Raw genomic sequence first — 16,534 nt, forward strand, 5'->3', positions numbered from 1 at the left:
CGGCAACAAAGCAATAAAAAGAAGAAGAAAATATACTGCTGGTGACATTACAGTCCATTAAAAGCCTGCCATTACCTTCTGCCACTGATGGACTTCACATCAGCCCTGAAGTATCTGAGTCATGTGGACACCATGCCCATTTCCTACAACTTACACATATTTTTCAAAATTTAAAACACCGTAGTCTCAAAACCTTAACTCGGTGTGTAATGGTTTTAACATATATTTTACATCTTAATTTGCCATAATAATGTGGCTATAAGCTGCTGTCATTCGCTCCCTTTTTCTGACCTTGGAAATAAAATGTTTAATCTCCATGGGATTTTCCTGGCGAGATATTTTAAATCAGTGCACATGTACATACCTCTCTATATGTTTTTTCAATTTTCCTAAAATATTCTCATATGTGCAGACATGATGACTAGACATGTTTCAGTGGTGCTTGAAACTTGATACAAGTGGGTAATTTAACCATGTAATTGAACAATATTACAGAAACACACCGAGTTCCCTAGCAACAAAAGGCCTTGGACATCAAGATGGCAGCCAGCAGCTCACATTGCAATTGCCTGACCTAACTTGAAAAGAAATTACACTGAAAAATGTCCTTCGTCCTCTCGCTGCAGAACTGACCTAAGATAAATGCCTACAGGTCTGACCTTGAAGGGCTTCTCTTACATGGATGTGCCTCACTCATATCCGGAGTCATAAAATGTCCTATGGAAAAGGACGTTTGGGTTCATGTTCAGTTGTTTGGATTATTTTTTTTTAAATAAACATTTTCCAGCATAACAACAATCTCTGACTTGAAAAAATTATTATTCCTGTTCCAAATTTAACCCCATAGAAAATAAACAGCTTCTTAATGTGACGTAGCCCAGCTTGCCCCCTTGTTAGGACACTCCTGGAGGACTGAACTGGGGAGAAGGCGGCACAAGGCCCACACGTGTAGAGACCAGCACTGTCTGTGCCATCAGCTCAGGCGCCAGAAACTCCCAGAGCTGAGAAAATTGGACACACAAGGGCAGAGCAAGATCCTCTACACCCCTCTTTCCTTTTTCCTCATTTTAATTCATCTCTGGCTGCAGTACTTGGGAGGAGGGAGATGGCAGGGTTTCTAATCCAAGCTCTTTTTGGCTGAAGCATGTCAGCTAAGCAATTATCCCAGAGAGACAGGATAATTAGTGCAGAGGGGAGGCGAGAGCTGAGATGAAGAGCTTCTGTCCACCCAGTGGCAGACAAAAGCCACCCACCCCTCCACAAGAGGGAAGAGTAAAGCATAGAAGAAAGCTACCGCCTGGCAAGGCTGCCGCGCTCCTGATGTCGTTTCTGTTTTAATTCCTGTCTTTAACACAGCCTCCTGCTGCAGCCTGATGGTGAGGATACTGAAGCTACACCCCCAGCTCTAGCAAGCTGTGGCACAGCTCTGTACAAGCCTCTGAATAACAGCAGAGGGGACTTGGTGGGTATGTGACCACCTGGAGATCTGGGCCCTCACCAAACCCCACATTTCACGTGTGACCCAAGCAGGTTCCTTAGCCTGGACTTTGACAAGGGACACCACCACCTTCCACCCAGAATAAATACATTAAAGTGTACTGGGTTTCAGGCAGCGAGATGGCGTGAGCCAGAAGGATGCAATCAGAGGAGACACCTGCCCTTCAAAGGACGCCAGGGGATGATAACTGCTGCACTGTCACCATTTCCACTGGTGACCCCACCAACGCGGGGTGGCTCAAGGCACAGAAGGTGCTGAGAAAAGTCCTCACACCTTTGGTGTGTTCAGAGCTTCCTTCAGGACTATATAGTTACACATCAGCCCCTATCCCCAGTTACATTGTGACTTTGCTTTTCCACCTAAAGTAACTAACTTGCTTCAAGAAAAATGTCCAAAATTGCCCGTTTTCTGAATGAAAACTTAGAAGTCTTGGGCGGAGAAACAAAACCCTCCTAATGCAAGTGCGACGGTTTACTGGCATTTCACTAAAATAGCAACAGCTATTTGTGAGGAGCACGTCTGTAACAAACGCAGAGGTAGAGAAGTGCTGCCTTGCAAACACCATTCTTCCCAGAGTTGCCTTTGCAGTTCTGGAGGCACTGGCTGCTTTCGCAGCCAAGTTTGCCACCGCTATGGAAAACAGGCTGCACATGCAAGCCAGCTGAAGTCATGCAGACTGAAAAGGGCTAGGCCTGCTGCTGCTGCCACTGTAAAAATGTTATTTGGAAACCATCTTCCCCGAGAGCTGTATAAGGAATCAAAAATCCCTGGTAGAGATGCCGGCTTGGTGCTTTTACATTTTTTAGCAGTGACTAACACAAAAAAGCTCTTATCTCAAAATAAAGCATTTCTGCCCCTACAAAGGCATATAAGCAGGCAGGGCAGGATGGCCTTATATAGCTGGCCTAGCAACGTCCTCTTAACCATTGTATCTGAAGACCTTTTTGCAGTGGACTCTCAAAAAGAAAAAAAAAAAAAACCACCCAACCAGTGTGGATGGAAAGCTATGCCAAAGCCCTGCTCTTCCTCAGCTGCCAGAGAGCTCTCTCTTGATTCCATCAGGGTTGTGTGAGGAGGGCCACCTTCGTTTCAAGCTCTGCACACAGCGAACACACGTGGTTGCTGAACACAGAACACACACCCCTCCAACTTCCCCGTACGTCAGGTTAGCAGTCCACTTACCCCTACATTTGGTTTCTCAGAAGTGGTAAGAAAACTTTACAAACATCTACAATTTTGTGATTCACACGGAATTGTTTTCTGCCTCTTCCTGAACTGTTTCAGCCATACCCATTTTATTAGCAGATTTTGCAATAGGCTTGTATGCACTTGTTGTGGAGTTGCTAAATTCCAGGTCATACCTCTCACGTAAAGTACAAATTTCTCTATACTACAGTCAAACAACTTCACTCCTCATGGCTAAAGTACCTTATTTTTCTTTCCTCATTTTTTTTTTACCTTTCTCTATTAGATGTTTATTTCTCAACAAAAATTTGCCTTTAGTGACATCTTATAGGATTGGATGTTAAAGACAGATAGGATATGTTGGTCAATCTGGCTAATTTTGATGAAACTTCCTGACAGATATTTTGACAATGAGCTAAAATTATGTCAAAAATTCTGTCAAATTACAGTGAAATATGCAGGACAAACTCCAGCTCAGTGCAGGGACAAGGCCACAATCAAAAAAGAAAATGAGAAGTAAAACACTAACACCCAATATGCCTGGCCAGAAATGACTGTAATTAATCAGAGGTAAGTGACATGGAAGAAGCATAAGTCTTTCAGTGCCTAAGGAAACACAGAAACATGTTTTAAAAGCACCACAAAGCAAGCCATTTCTTCTACAGATTTTTCCTTTTATGTCCAATTGTTTTCTCTCTAACAAGGGTTGAATTTGTAACCAGTTTTCTTGTAGGGAAGACATTGGATCTCCCTATGATATCCAGCTATTTGCATAAGACTTGTAGGAATCCAGAAATACCATCCAGTGAGGCTGAGATTGGCACTGGGATCAGACAAATGTAGCTTGATTGCACAAGCTTCCTTGAGAAGCCAGGTTTAAATAAAGCAGAAAACAAAACAAACAAAAAATATCAACAAAATCATCCTCCCAAGTACCTCATCAAGAAATGTTTTATTCAGATCCTTGTCAAAAGTCATCAGGAAAATTCAGTGGGGTGGAAGGAAGGAATAATGAAGCATAAACAGTCCCAGCGACCATCATTTCAGGAATTAAAAATACCTCTTTGCACACTGTTACTGCAAATCCCAACCATTAGAAACAATCGTTATGGATTACGATGCCAAGCTACACTGAGTCAGTCATGGCATTTCATTTCTTAGTTGAACCTCTCCATCAAAGCAAGACTGGGCCTAAAGTACCATGATCTACAAATTTGAAGTTCACAGTTATGGCATGTAAATGAGCTTTTTCTTTAGCTTTCTTGTTGATCTAAAGGCTTTCTTTTTTTTTTTTTTTTTTTTTTTTTTCAAAAAAGCTGTTTTAAAAGACAAGGTTTGCAGATGGGGTCTCATCGTACTGGTTGAAATTAATAAACAAATGAAGAGTACAAAAATACTTGGACTACAGAACAAGCTTGGACTGAGAATGAAGATATTTGACCTGTCTCTTTCTCATTTGCATGGTGATAGCCAGAATAATTGGCTGGTTTCATCCAGTGCTATTAAAATCTGAAGCACTCTTTCCATCAACTTCAAAGAGGCTCGGATCAGGATGTTATTGCAGTGATAGGGACCATGCCTGGGCAACAAACTTGGGTGTAATTGCATTTGCGCTGCGTTCATTGCTAGTTATTTCCAGAAAGTAAATTATAGGATGGTTTCTGTTAGCAGTCAAACAATGGTTAATATGGGTAGAAAGAATATTTCTATTTCCTTAAGATGCTTCGCAGTGTTAACTGCTTCAGGTAAAAGGACAAAATCACAAGTTTTTTTGTCCCTTGATTCTCACAAGGAATACCATTTTTCAATAGCACAAATTTCACCTTAATTAGCAAAGTACCCCTGTCAATGGTTATGTCAAATATTGAGACATTCTCCAAAGTCCTTTTCTAAATGCTGCTGGCATACTTTGCTAGAAAAGACCTTGTGAAAGTTTTACTTCAGGAAATCAAACAAGACTTAGATTGCAGCAAACATTTCTTTACAGCTTTTTACCCACATTAATTTCATCTACAAGCTAAAAGTAGATTATGACAGCCCCAAACTTGCACTGTTACTCTACTGAATATGTTGAATATGTTGAGACATCCTCGGCAAAGCTAGTCTTTTTAAACAGCCTTTTTGAAAATAAAAGAAAAAGCCTTTGAGCTTTTTCTTCAGCTTTCTTGCTGATCTATTTATATGTCACAGTTGAATGTGACTATTTCATTATGTCATAATATAATACTGGACCAGCTTCGTATAGTTTTCTTAGTCCAAAAACAGAATGTTCAAGTATAGCCAAGCTCAGATTTAGACAAACCTGAAAAACAAGATTTCTATAGTTTTTAAAAGATCTCACCACTCGCCTCTCCTCTTTTTTTTTTTGGAATGTTTTTACATAGTCCAGGGAGAAAAAGATTACTTTCACCTTGAACGCAGGAATTTCAAGAGTTCAATGCCATCTTTGGGCTCCAGTTTTTGGAACAGTTCACTTCTCATTTACTATCAGAGCAAAACATCAAATACAGGAAAAAAAAAAAAAAAAAGGCTGTGCCTAAAGTTTTGATATTCTGATCTATGACCTTAAACATGAATGAGAGGTAGAAAGCACATTTGAACATGTTTATACTTAGTAGGTGCCTATCAAAAATGCTGACATGAAAGTTCAAGAAAACAATAAGAAATTCCCAGTAACCTCTACTGGAAGTGTTAGTATATGGCTGATATTCCACACACCTCTCTGCAGAAACAGAACTGCTTACCTTTAAGAAAATGAACCTTCTCAAAATCTTGAAGATTAAGTAGCCCCAATATAAATGCAAGCCTTGAAGGATCAATAGCTGCCCATTGAATAAGAAGTATGCTATGACAGGAGTAGTGGAGTAGTATGTAGGTTGATACAACGTGGCACGCAGAATCCTAAAAAAAAATAAAGGTCACTGTTACGGTGCAATATTCCTTCTCCATGCAATTTATAACGATTTCTTATTTCACATTCCAAACTGATTAATTATTTCCACAAAATTTTAAAAAGCTCTGCAAAGATGACAGATTAATTAACAAGCTGTGGCTTTACTATATTATCTCTGCTGAGGTACAGACTTCAGAAGATAAGAAATTTGAGTCTTGCATGAAAGTATGCTAAAAAAGGATAGATTTTTTTTTTTTTTGGATCTTGAGCTCTGTGTGGTCTAGGTAATATGCAACACAGAGTTTGTCTATGCCATTTTTTCATGCAAATTCTCTCTAATCTGAAATCCACATTCAGAGAAAATCCTGCAAGCTTTGCAACAGGGCTCTTTGTTAATTAACATGTGTTTTGTCCATCTTGCGACTTCACTTCTTCCATATTATTTTGGGCTTTTTGAGTCCTTTTAATCTCATCACGTTTTGCTTCCAAGCTCAAGAACAAGAAACTCAGTGAAGCAAAATGATTGGAGATCACTTGTGCAGTTAATCAAAAAATAACAAGAAAGTAAAAGACATCAGCATTTCTGAAAAAGAATACTACAGGAAATTAAAACCTTGTGCTGATCAATGTTCAGAACTATTAATTTAACCAGCTTGGGTCTCTAAGGGTTTGTCCACATGCAGGGAGGGGCATGAAAGCAAACTAGAACAAATCAATGAAACCGTGAATGTGAAACACATTAAACGCTTTTTAAAAGCTAAACATGTTAAGCATTAAGCACACTAAGCACCCGTGTGGATACTCCAAAGCAGATTAAATCATAGTAAATGCTCACATGAATTTGCAGTGCTAAGTTATGATTTATGTGCACTAACTTCATAAATTAATTGGTTCACCTTAATTTTTCTGAATGTTCCCCACATAGGTAAGTGAGGCGAGGTACTACCTGAGAGATAGGTACCAAAAAGTATGCACTACAAAAAAAATATTAACTGCAATCATATAGGACAGACTGTACTCTGCTTTGCAGCAGGAGGGATGTAATGAAAGGGACAATGATTTCTTGTAATTAAGTAGCTCAACCCACTCGAAAACATAGGAGCTCATAGTATTTAACTACAACTTATGAAAACAAGTTAAATAATAAGTGAAAGCCTTTATTTATGTTAATATGTTTGCAAGAGGTTCATTTTAAAACTATTTTTACTTAAATTTTTAAAGAAAATTACAGGTTTTTTTTTTTATCAACTCTTCCAGCTGGCCACTAAAGTCAACAATAACAAAAGCCCAGCTTCTGCTCTTTAAGATACAATCCATTTGTTCTCTTTTCCCATCACAACCAATACTAACCTCTCAATGGAAATGGGAATGAAATAAAAGCCTGTGACTACATTAAATATTGCTTACCAGCAGGGGAACAGGATGATCCTTGTGATGAAGAATGCGATAGAAAAGATGATAAACAGCACATTGCAGGTTTTCTCCCAGCGAGCGTAATTAAACATTTTGGCTGCCTACATTGAATAAAAATCAAACATATTACAAATATTCTCTGAAATAAGTTCCTTTCTGCATTTTCATAAACAAGAACTCATCTTCCACCTAAGGAGGTTTCCTCCCTGTTTGACATACAGAGCAATCATTTTACTGATACCTAATAAAGCAGCATCAAAACAGATTCTTTGTTTATATTTCTCCTTTTATCTCAAAAGCAAGAACTCTGTATCAGGGGCCTAAGGAACAGCTCTCTGATATGAAAGTAGAAGTGCCATGAAAACACAAAGTGCTCTTGAAAACAGAGGTTCATCTCTCGTTGTACCAGACTCAAAGCGGGCTGAATCAAAGAGAAGCCGCTGGCCGTATCTACACACTCCAGAGGAGCAGTGGCCCTTTATACACAGGCATTCTGGTGCATGCATGTTACCCTTCTGTGTGCCTAATTTGGCACTTTTCTTCCTCATTGAGGGCCGGAGGTCCTAGCTTTAGTCTCTGTCCCACTAGTAATGATCTTTATCACTGCTTCTCCCTTAGCAGCAGTGTACAACTCCCCATGCTTCGTTTAGGAATCACCCTGTTGAACAAAACATCTGTTCTCAAGTGTGAACAAAGCTCCAGGTGCCAAGCCTAGGTCTAAAAAGCATTTTGATAAACTTCTTTTTGAGTGACAGGGCTGTCACTTATGCCAGTACCCAACTTCAGTTTGCATCTGAGTGCTGTCGTACCAGTTGTTGGTTCAACTGTTTGTAAGGGCCACACAGTAAATTGGACCACAAAACAGTTCAGGATTAAAAGTAATCCAGCAAAAGAAACTGCCTTTAATCTGGACCAATCCCAACTGCACGACCCCACTATTAGTTGTTCCATCAAAACTGAAAGCATATTTGGAGAAGAAATGTGCAATGAGAGGCAACAGCCTGCAAGATCTGCTTGCGGTGGTACTGCCAGCAAAATAGGTGATGAAACTACACTCTGAATCCTGGGGCTATAAAACCAGAATAATGCCATTGAACGAACTACAGAGAGTATACATCTTTTGAGAAACCCAGCAGCAGGTCTCTGTCACCACAGAGCTGTGTGCAGAGAAAAACACTTCCTAATCTTAGGACATTCTGAACATTGATATTTAGTCCAGAGATGGAGAAAAAGGGAGACATTTTTCTCCTTCCAGTACCTGTGATACCTTGTTCAGAAACAGCTTGAGTATCTCCAGCCAGAACTGTATGATGTAGACGTGCCCCTTGGGTCAACACAGGAGTGTGAATGCTGACAAAATTAAGACAGTTTAGAGAAGTAGCCAAGCTTTTAGCTGCTAAATTTGCTTGAGAATTGGTATCATGACAAGCTGTTCGCAGGCTAGCCAACTAGGTCTAATTTTAACAGTGAAACAAGAATAATCCAGGGAGGCAGCTGTATTTCCAGTCCCTGTACTGTACTGCTGAACTTCTCTTCTACTCTTTTCTCATAATGGATTCTGTAACATTCTGTAAATTATCTGGAAGCTCTCTTTTAGCTTACAATTTATGACTGTGTGAAGCTGTCTCTCTGTGGGGATAGGGAGGGAGCATATGAAACTGATGGCAAAAAGATCAAAACATCACTGAACATGAGCTGGACAATAAAATAATAATAATAATTAATATATATATTTTAAAGAAGTAGTCGGGGTTACCTCAAGCCAGAAATCTGCAGTATCATGCACAAATATCACCAGAGTTCCAAGACGCACATAATTGCCACACCAAGAGCCACTCATTAGCCCAATGGCTGCCAAGTGATGAACGACATGAGCCAGAAAATCCTGTGAAGACGAGAAGAAAAAAGGTAGAGCCAAGCAAGCACAGAGCCCTTGAAGGTCTCCTTGCAGGTGAAGTGACAGGCAATGCTTGTCACAGAGAGGTGCCCTGGCAGCCAGAACGTGGATGGATGCATGTGTGCCAGGTGCAGACTGATGCTGCCCTCACGTGGCTGCACCAAATCCCGTATCAGGCCACTTGTATAAGCCTTTATTTTCCCACGTAGAAACAGAGGTTCTAGCTATAAACAAGCCTGACCACTTGCCTTCCTTTTGTTATCGATCCCCAGTGTAAATAGGAGTGACCAGTAAAAACTGATCTCAGCCATGTAGTACCAATATTGGGATGGCAGCAAAGTCTGTAAATGAAGGAAAAAAAAAAAACAACAGTTAACTTGGAGAATATCAAAAGCTGAATGCCAAGTGAAATTACTTCTTTTTTCCTTTCCTCACTTCTTTTGCTTCTCTGATGCATCTTGCTTAAAAAATTAAACTAAACTAAATCCATGTTCTGGGCTTCATTAAGAAGGATGTTCTGGGAGCCAAATATTTTAACCTTTACTCAGACCGAACTCTGTTTCTGCTGTTCTTCCCCCACCCCCAAATTTTAGCATGCTTTTTTCTATGTTTTTGTCAGAGAACTACACACAGAGTGCTTCTGCATTTAATTACAAACAACTGCAAATAAACGAAGCTTTCCATTTTGGCGAACAATTAACATTGTAGATATTCATACATCTCATGACTAAAAAGTCATCTGCTTACATTAAAATCCTATGCTTCTGCTTAGGGCACAAGAGGGCTAGGATGCTGAGTTTACATCAGCTTGGCTGCTCATTTGCTTAACTACTTTTGCCAGGTGGCAGGGAATAAGCTTGGTTATTGGGTCCCATGAGTAAGAGGAGCTCGGTAAACTCAGCTGGGAGGCAGGATTCTTTGTATTTTTGACCCTCGAGTAGAAGATGAGTAAGGAGAAGGGTGATGGGCCACAGATTTGCAGAAATATGAAGGGGGGGTAGCACACAAGAACCTCTGACAGGTGGGCAAGAAGGCAGTTTGCTTGGAGCCATCTGTTAGGGGATTGTTAGTATGATATTTGAGTAAGAAACCAGAGCCTCGTGACCCTTGGAGGTTAAAAAAAAATGCATACACACACACACAAAAAAAAAAAAACAACAACAGTACTGAGCAGAGATTCCCAGAGCAGGGAATTGCATTCTGCCAAGTCAAACCACTGCAGCGCTCCCTCCCTCCGCCTGCGCTACTGAGCAATGGGGTCCAGGGAGCACGCGGCACTTGGGCTGCTCAGCGCAACCCTCTGCATAACGCTGTTCTGCAGTGCCTCACAGCAACACCAGGACTGGTGCAAGCCTCAGCGTTCTGCACTGAAGCCTCTAACACAAAACGACTACTGTGGGTGGCTGGTAACCTGGCCGGGTGGGAATGACAGTGGTCTGGCTGGAGGCAGATGGCTGCAAAGCCCTGCAACAGTCAGCAGGAGGTACCAAGGAAGGGCAGAAGACTCTGGTGCCACACCTCTCCGGGTGGTGCCCGCTGGGAGGGAGAAGCATGTCTGCGGACTACCCCTTCCAATGGGGAAATACCTGGAATGCCCTCAGGCCAACGGACCGATGCCAAAAAGCTCACCTGAAACGGATAGCCAACCCACGTCTGCCATATGTCGTAAAACCAAGGTTTCTGGGAAAGACAGATGATTCAGACGGATCAGCTGAGCCACAATAAGTCATCTTAACTCAAAAATCCTCAATACTTAAACATTCTCTATGTGGAGCGGGCTGAGAAACTGTACTCTTGATAACTGCTCTCCACCAATTTCTAAAGAGATCTTACATCTCAGATTTATTGTATTAGTCTCAGCGTTTTGGCTTCTCTTCAGGACACCTGAAGCATTCCAGTTCATCATTTCATCATCCAAAGCAGTGGGCGTGTGTTTTATTACTGCAATTACTCAAGATATGTTGCCACAATGATTAGATTTTGCTGTGTTTACCAGCCACACACACTCGTTTGTGATGATAAACAGTGTTGGGGGAGAAGAGCCAAATGACCGTAGACACGCTGAAAACTGTTCAGTTGCTCAGGAGAAGCATTAATGACACCCCAGGCAGTGCTCACATAGTTACAAGCAGCACTCTCTCTCTTGCTGCTGAGTCAGAAGTTGGGAGTAACACCTCAATAAATAGCCACGAAACACACTGTTGTTGTGACCCCAAAAAGCGCTGCCAGAAAAGTTTTACTGCTTCCTTTGAGAAAAAAGTGGCCATGCGATGCATTTGTAGGTGTTAACAAGGCACATTGTAAAACCATCTATGGGACTTAAAACCTTTCTTAAAAAGGCTGATAACTCGTACACTTTTTTTTTTTTTTAATCATAGGAGTTTGAGAGGAAAATTTAGAAATCCACACAAAACTTCAGTGTATATTGCAGCCTGCCACACAGATTACATACATCAAAGATCTGAACCCAAGCAGCCACTGAAATCAGAGTGTACGGGCTTTGATGGGCTTTACAAAGATCTACAAATCAGTCCTTGTTCTGTTAAAAATATAATAGCAAAACTTCATGAAAATAACTTACGTCATATAGAAATATAAATCCAGCAATGGAAGATGTAAGATAGAATGAAAATCGCCAGCTGCAAGATTAAAAGGAGAAAATAAGAACATTATTTTCCCATAGATATTAACCTGAGTCAGACCTCCAGCAAGTCATCATGTATCACAGACAATTTCCACATAAATGTGCCCTCACATTCCACATTAAGTGTGAGCTATATCTAAATTATTGTTACTCAAATACTTATACTTGACTAATTGCTAAAAAAGTAAATGATTTTATATTATCGCAATACAGATATCTTGCTTGTGCTTATTGCAGAAAATCTCCAGCCAGGCTCAAGCTGATCAAGCTAGTAGTTACAGCAAATTGTAATAAATTCTGTAAAAATTAAATGTTTGATGACAGCAACCTTTCCCACTGTATCAATTCCTCTTGTTTAGTCCAATGTGAATATTCATCTCACAGCTCAACATCAGCAGACAACCTTCCAGCCACATAGCATATACTTTCCAATCGGATCAAACATTGTGAATGCTGTCACCAACAGCGACTTGTTTCAATTACTGAGCTAATTTCTTTTGATTTTTTTTTGTTTTGTTTTTAAACACCAGTTGTTGAAAACTGGGGAGCTCTACGACGCTTTAACAGATGCAGTGTAAGCTTTTATCTTATTGCACAGGCCTGGATTACCCATAAACCTCAATCTTTGACTAGGTTTGCCTGCATTTAACTAGGCCTGATCTAAGCTGTTTGTGGTTTAAATGCATATCCATCATGGCAGATAAAACTCGCAGATTTTCATCACTGATCTGGTAAGTCAGCAAAGGGAAAAAAATTTCCTGTGTATCTTAGGGAACCGAAACTATGTTGTTGCTTATGTATGGGAGAGCAGGATGCCGTGATTTGGAGCCAGCAATCAGCGTTGTGATGACTCTGGAACCTGCGTGGGAGGTATTGTCCCTGGGACTGGGTGTGGCTGGAGACTCAGCCAGAGCGTTCCCACTCCCACCTCTACAGGTGATGGAAAACTTCTTCCTTTGCCCTTTTCTCCTCTACTGGAACAAGCCTGACCTTTCCCAGAGCAACTCTTCAAGATCAGTAGGAAAATGCTGCAGGACAACGTGTGCTGAGAGAGGTCATAATCACAGAGAAAGGCACGCGGCCCCAGACTTGGTGAGAACATCTCATGGAACAAGAAGTATCCCAGATGAGAACAGCAAACAGCCTCCCAGAAAAGTGATTTGCTAAAAAGGAGAAAAAGCCTTGACAAGAACACTGCTTATGCTAGCACTAATTGATTGAGAGATGTATAAAAATGATGATTGTGGTCTTTGGCAAACAGTAATGAATTGTCATTTGAGAGATGATGATGAGACTGGGAAGAGTAGCCCTGCATTACCTGGAGGCTGATACCCCAGGTGAAAGAATGAGACGTTCAAAAGACTGAGCCAGCATTTTAAAAGAGAAACAAATAAAGAAAAAACGAGGACATGGGATGTTGAAGACTAGACAAGACGATGTGTCTCATGCCCACAGAAGAAGTCAAGAAAACAATTACAGAATTGCCACCAGATACACTGGTAATAAGCAATCGTTCTACATTTCTACTTTGAAGCATCTTACCTAAGATGATGAAAAACCACCCACTGCACAGACAGAGAAATTCAAATGGCAGAAATCAGGACAGAAATGGAAGTGGAGAGGGTAACTCACAAGTAATACCTTGCTCAGAGTTAACCAAGAGATCTAGGGAAAGCACAACTATGTCATAGGACAGACCTCACACAGGGGCTGATCTGCCATCAGGTCTCCTCGTATTTCAAGCAAAGGTGCGAGGAGTCCAGTGGACATCGCTGGACTGATCCTGTGTTCAGGGTGAAGTGCATGCTTCAGTGACTTCCTGAATCAGACCCAAAGCACAGAGCACCTAGTACAACTGCACCATTGGTCCCCAGCCCTACAAGTCTATGGAACGAATGCACTTGGCAGTAAGCACTCAGTGCTTCAGATGAACTCATCGTACGTAGAAGACTGCCAGAGCACTACCTCATTTTGCATTTAGCCAAGCTTCTTTATGAATTTGGTTAACAAAACCCAAAGTAAAATTCATCCAAATTCACCAAACCTTACACAACGTGTGCCTTTTAAACTCTGATCCTGGCCACCAGAGACAGCCCAGAACAACAACTATATAAAAGGATCTTTCTGACTTAACTTTAGGAATCTTCTCTTGAAACTTTTCTCTTAAACTGAGTCTAACAAAAAAGAATTTAATAGGTGAAGTTAAAGGCTGGCGAGTCTTTTAAGGCAGGGAAGGTTTCATGCAAAGGACTTTCCAAACCCCAGTGTTGCTTAACAGGGAGCACTAATAGCTTAAGTATGGTTTAGAACTGGCTCATCAGATTTTCCTTGTGATTCAGAAAAATGATCCTGTAGATTGCAGGCTTTCAAAAATGTCATAACGCTCGTAACACTGACTACTAGCATGGAATAACTCTGTTCCTTACTTGTTGCCTTGAAAATTATATCCAATTAAATTCACTGACAAAGAGCAGAGCAAGGTTCACAAAATTGCACAAGAAAAACCTGTTTGCTTCATTCTCACTCAGGCTGCCAAGCAAGTTTTAATTTCAGTCTTTGGCTGTGTATAACTAGAGGCATGGACGCATGGCAGGCAGCTCTCGTATCGATAGCAGGAAATCTTATTGTCACTTGCAAAACAGAGTTAACTGATCCACAAAACAACAGCAGGAAAAAAATGAACGCCAGTTTGCCAAGACAGTTTATTCAACTCAGGCTTCACAGCAACACACCTCTGTCTATCAACTGGATTTATACCCAGAGGAGATCAAATCATTATCATATTGATTCGCACAAAATAATCTTGATAAACTACTCAACTTTGAGCTTTTAACCTTCGTTCTTTAAGCTAATCTATACTAAAAGAGGTCAAATAATATCATCATGTGAATTTTGCCAAGGTAATCACACTAGCCAAAAGCCCAAATAGTCAAGACATTAGGAAAGAGTTTTACACTGGTACAGTTAGTTTCAGTAGCGAAAAGGGTTGAGCTACATAAGCAAAGCCATGCTGCCTATTTGGGGATTTCCAATTTGTATGAGATTTTGGATAACACTGGAATAGTTAATTAGTAAAATGTTTATGTATGGGGAAGTTCTCGCACGCTTGTGGAAAATCAGACTCTTGAATGCTTTTCCAGTTTTCAATCATATGCCAGAGGAGGTTTTGAAACTTTTTTACGTATTCATTGTTATCACTCAGAATTACTCAATGGCCCACCCTCATTAGCAGATTTAAACTCATGTTCCATATGGTACCCTGTGCTCAAGCTGTAACACCTACCACTTAATTAGGATGCCGGGAATCCTGCTCTTGAACTCACTTCTATACACACATTATACTATCCCAAGATAAAAATATGGATACATATTTAAACAGTGAATAAGCATTTTTGTTCCCTTATGATTACAGGCAGACAGACAAGTGTTTTCCTATTCTCTACATGTTTTCATCAAGTGTTACATACCAAGAGCCTACAAATAAATCCATTATTACACGCCAAAGAAATCTAAAATATTTTGGAGTGTTCCCCTCCTCCCCAAGAAACTGTAAGCCTAATATTTTTAAGTCACAGGATTTGGAGAAATGCTACTAGATCCTTTCAATTTGTTTGCACATGCACAAACCAAAACCCTAGTCAGACAGACACATCTTTCTGGAAACAATCCCCCACCCAAAAGGGCATCTGAGGATCTCACTCACTTTCCAAAACAAAAATCCATAGTAAAGAAAAGACTTTTCTTACAAAGCTTCCTGGAATTTCCGAAGCACAGTTGGGATCTCAAGGTTTCGCCGTCTCCTAAACCACTTTTCCACCAAATGGACGGTACAGTTGCACTTTTTGGCAAGGCCTTGAATCTCTGACTGCAAAAAGTGGAAGAGCGTTAGCAACAAGATCTACAGCAGTGTCATCTTCATTTATTTTGTACTTCACATATCAGCTTCCCACAATTGTAAGACCTTCATTTCAAAACATTACTAATATTAACTGTCCATGGTATTTTAACTTTGAGCCTTCCTGGTTTAATTTTTAAATGACATTCACAGAAATACTGGGTTTTCAAGACACTAATTTGTGATAATAAATCAGGCATGAAATGTATGGGGTCTACAAATTGTGCTATTGCCTCTCTGATGGCTTCTGATAACTTAAAAAATGCAACTTTTTCTACTAAGCAAGTGGTTTGGCAGCGGGTAACTGTGGAGCGCCACGTATTGGTGCATGTAGACCTTGCATCCAATATTTTACCTTACATAATCATTAGACTGCATTTAAACGAGTCTTTCAGGTGAGACAGCGTTAAGGTGAGCTGGGCTCTGTTCCCAAATCCAACGTTCTGCCATGCAGGATGGCAAGTCACTTAATCTTACTGAGCAAAATCCAGACTGCCTCCTTTCAACACCTAAAAACAAATTAGGGCTTTTAGTCGCCTAAAATCCATCTAGCCTTTCAAGTGCAGCTGCCAGTTGTCTGTGCTTTATCTGTACTCCAAAGGTGAAGTGGTTCTGCTCTACAGCCATGCCAGCGTGCACCAAGCACAAGGTAATCCCTCCTACTCTAATGACTAGGGGTAACGAGCTGCCTCCTCCTTCAGCCACGTGACTCTTGCATTTCTGGGTGCTCGGTGCCCCACCTGCAGCTTGTAGGCTTCCTCCCTCTCCTCCATCCTAAGAGGCAGAACGTGTGGGCTGACCTCCCCTGGGGCAGCTGCAGGAGCAGAGGCAGTGTTCAACTCATCCCTGGGGAAGTTCTTTCCCTCCAAGGCTAGTATGCAAATACTGGGTGGCAGCAGCACTGCCTCCGCCAAGGTAAGTCCTGTTCAGTTAGTCTCCTTCCCTTGGAACCAAGCTCTGGTATGTGTGCAAAGGCACCTCAGCTGCTGGGGAGGGCAGGACTGCAAACAGGCTCTGTGTTCAGCCCATCCTGCTGGCTGAAGAGCTCTCTACTTGCCACACGGGAATACTGACTTTGTTTTGACAGACGATGGAGCCTAGATGCCCTC

The 16,534-nt window shown here is 41.0% G+C and overlaps 1 protein-coding gene across 1 annotated transcript in view; it reads right to left on the reverse strand.

The window, feature by feature from the left end:
* Window positions 1-16,534, reverse strand: part of CERS3 (ceramide synthase 3) — a 33,665-nt gene that overhangs the window by 13,993 nt on the left and 3,138 nt on the right. Inside the window, exons 3-9 of the mRNA XM_035554604.1 lie at window positions 15,277-15,395; window positions 11,468-11,525; window positions 10,516-10,566; window positions 9,135-9,227; window positions 8,746-8,874; window positions 6,984-7,090; window positions 5,428-5,584 (exon numbers count right to left, since the gene is read on the reverse strand). Of these exons, the coding sequence (XP_035410497.1) occupies window positions 5,428-5,584; window positions 6,984-7,090; window positions 8,746-8,874; window positions 9,135-9,227; window positions 10,516-10,566; window positions 11,468-11,525; window positions 15,277-15,395 (714 nt within the window). The remainder of the gene's footprint in view (window positions 1-5,427; window positions 5,585-6,983; window positions 7,091-8,745; window positions 8,875-9,134; window positions 9,228-10,515; window positions 10,567-11,467; window positions 11,526-15,276; window positions 15,396-16,534) is intronic.

Source organism: Cygnus atratus, chromosome 11, assembly GCF_013377495.2.
Source record: "Cygnus atratus isolate AKBS03 ecotype Queensland, Australia chromosome 11, CAtr_DNAZoo_HiC_assembly, whole genome shotgun sequence".
Classification (NCBI taxonomy): Eukaryota; Metazoa; Chordata; class Aves; order Anseriformes; family Anatidae; genus Cygnus; species Cygnus atratus.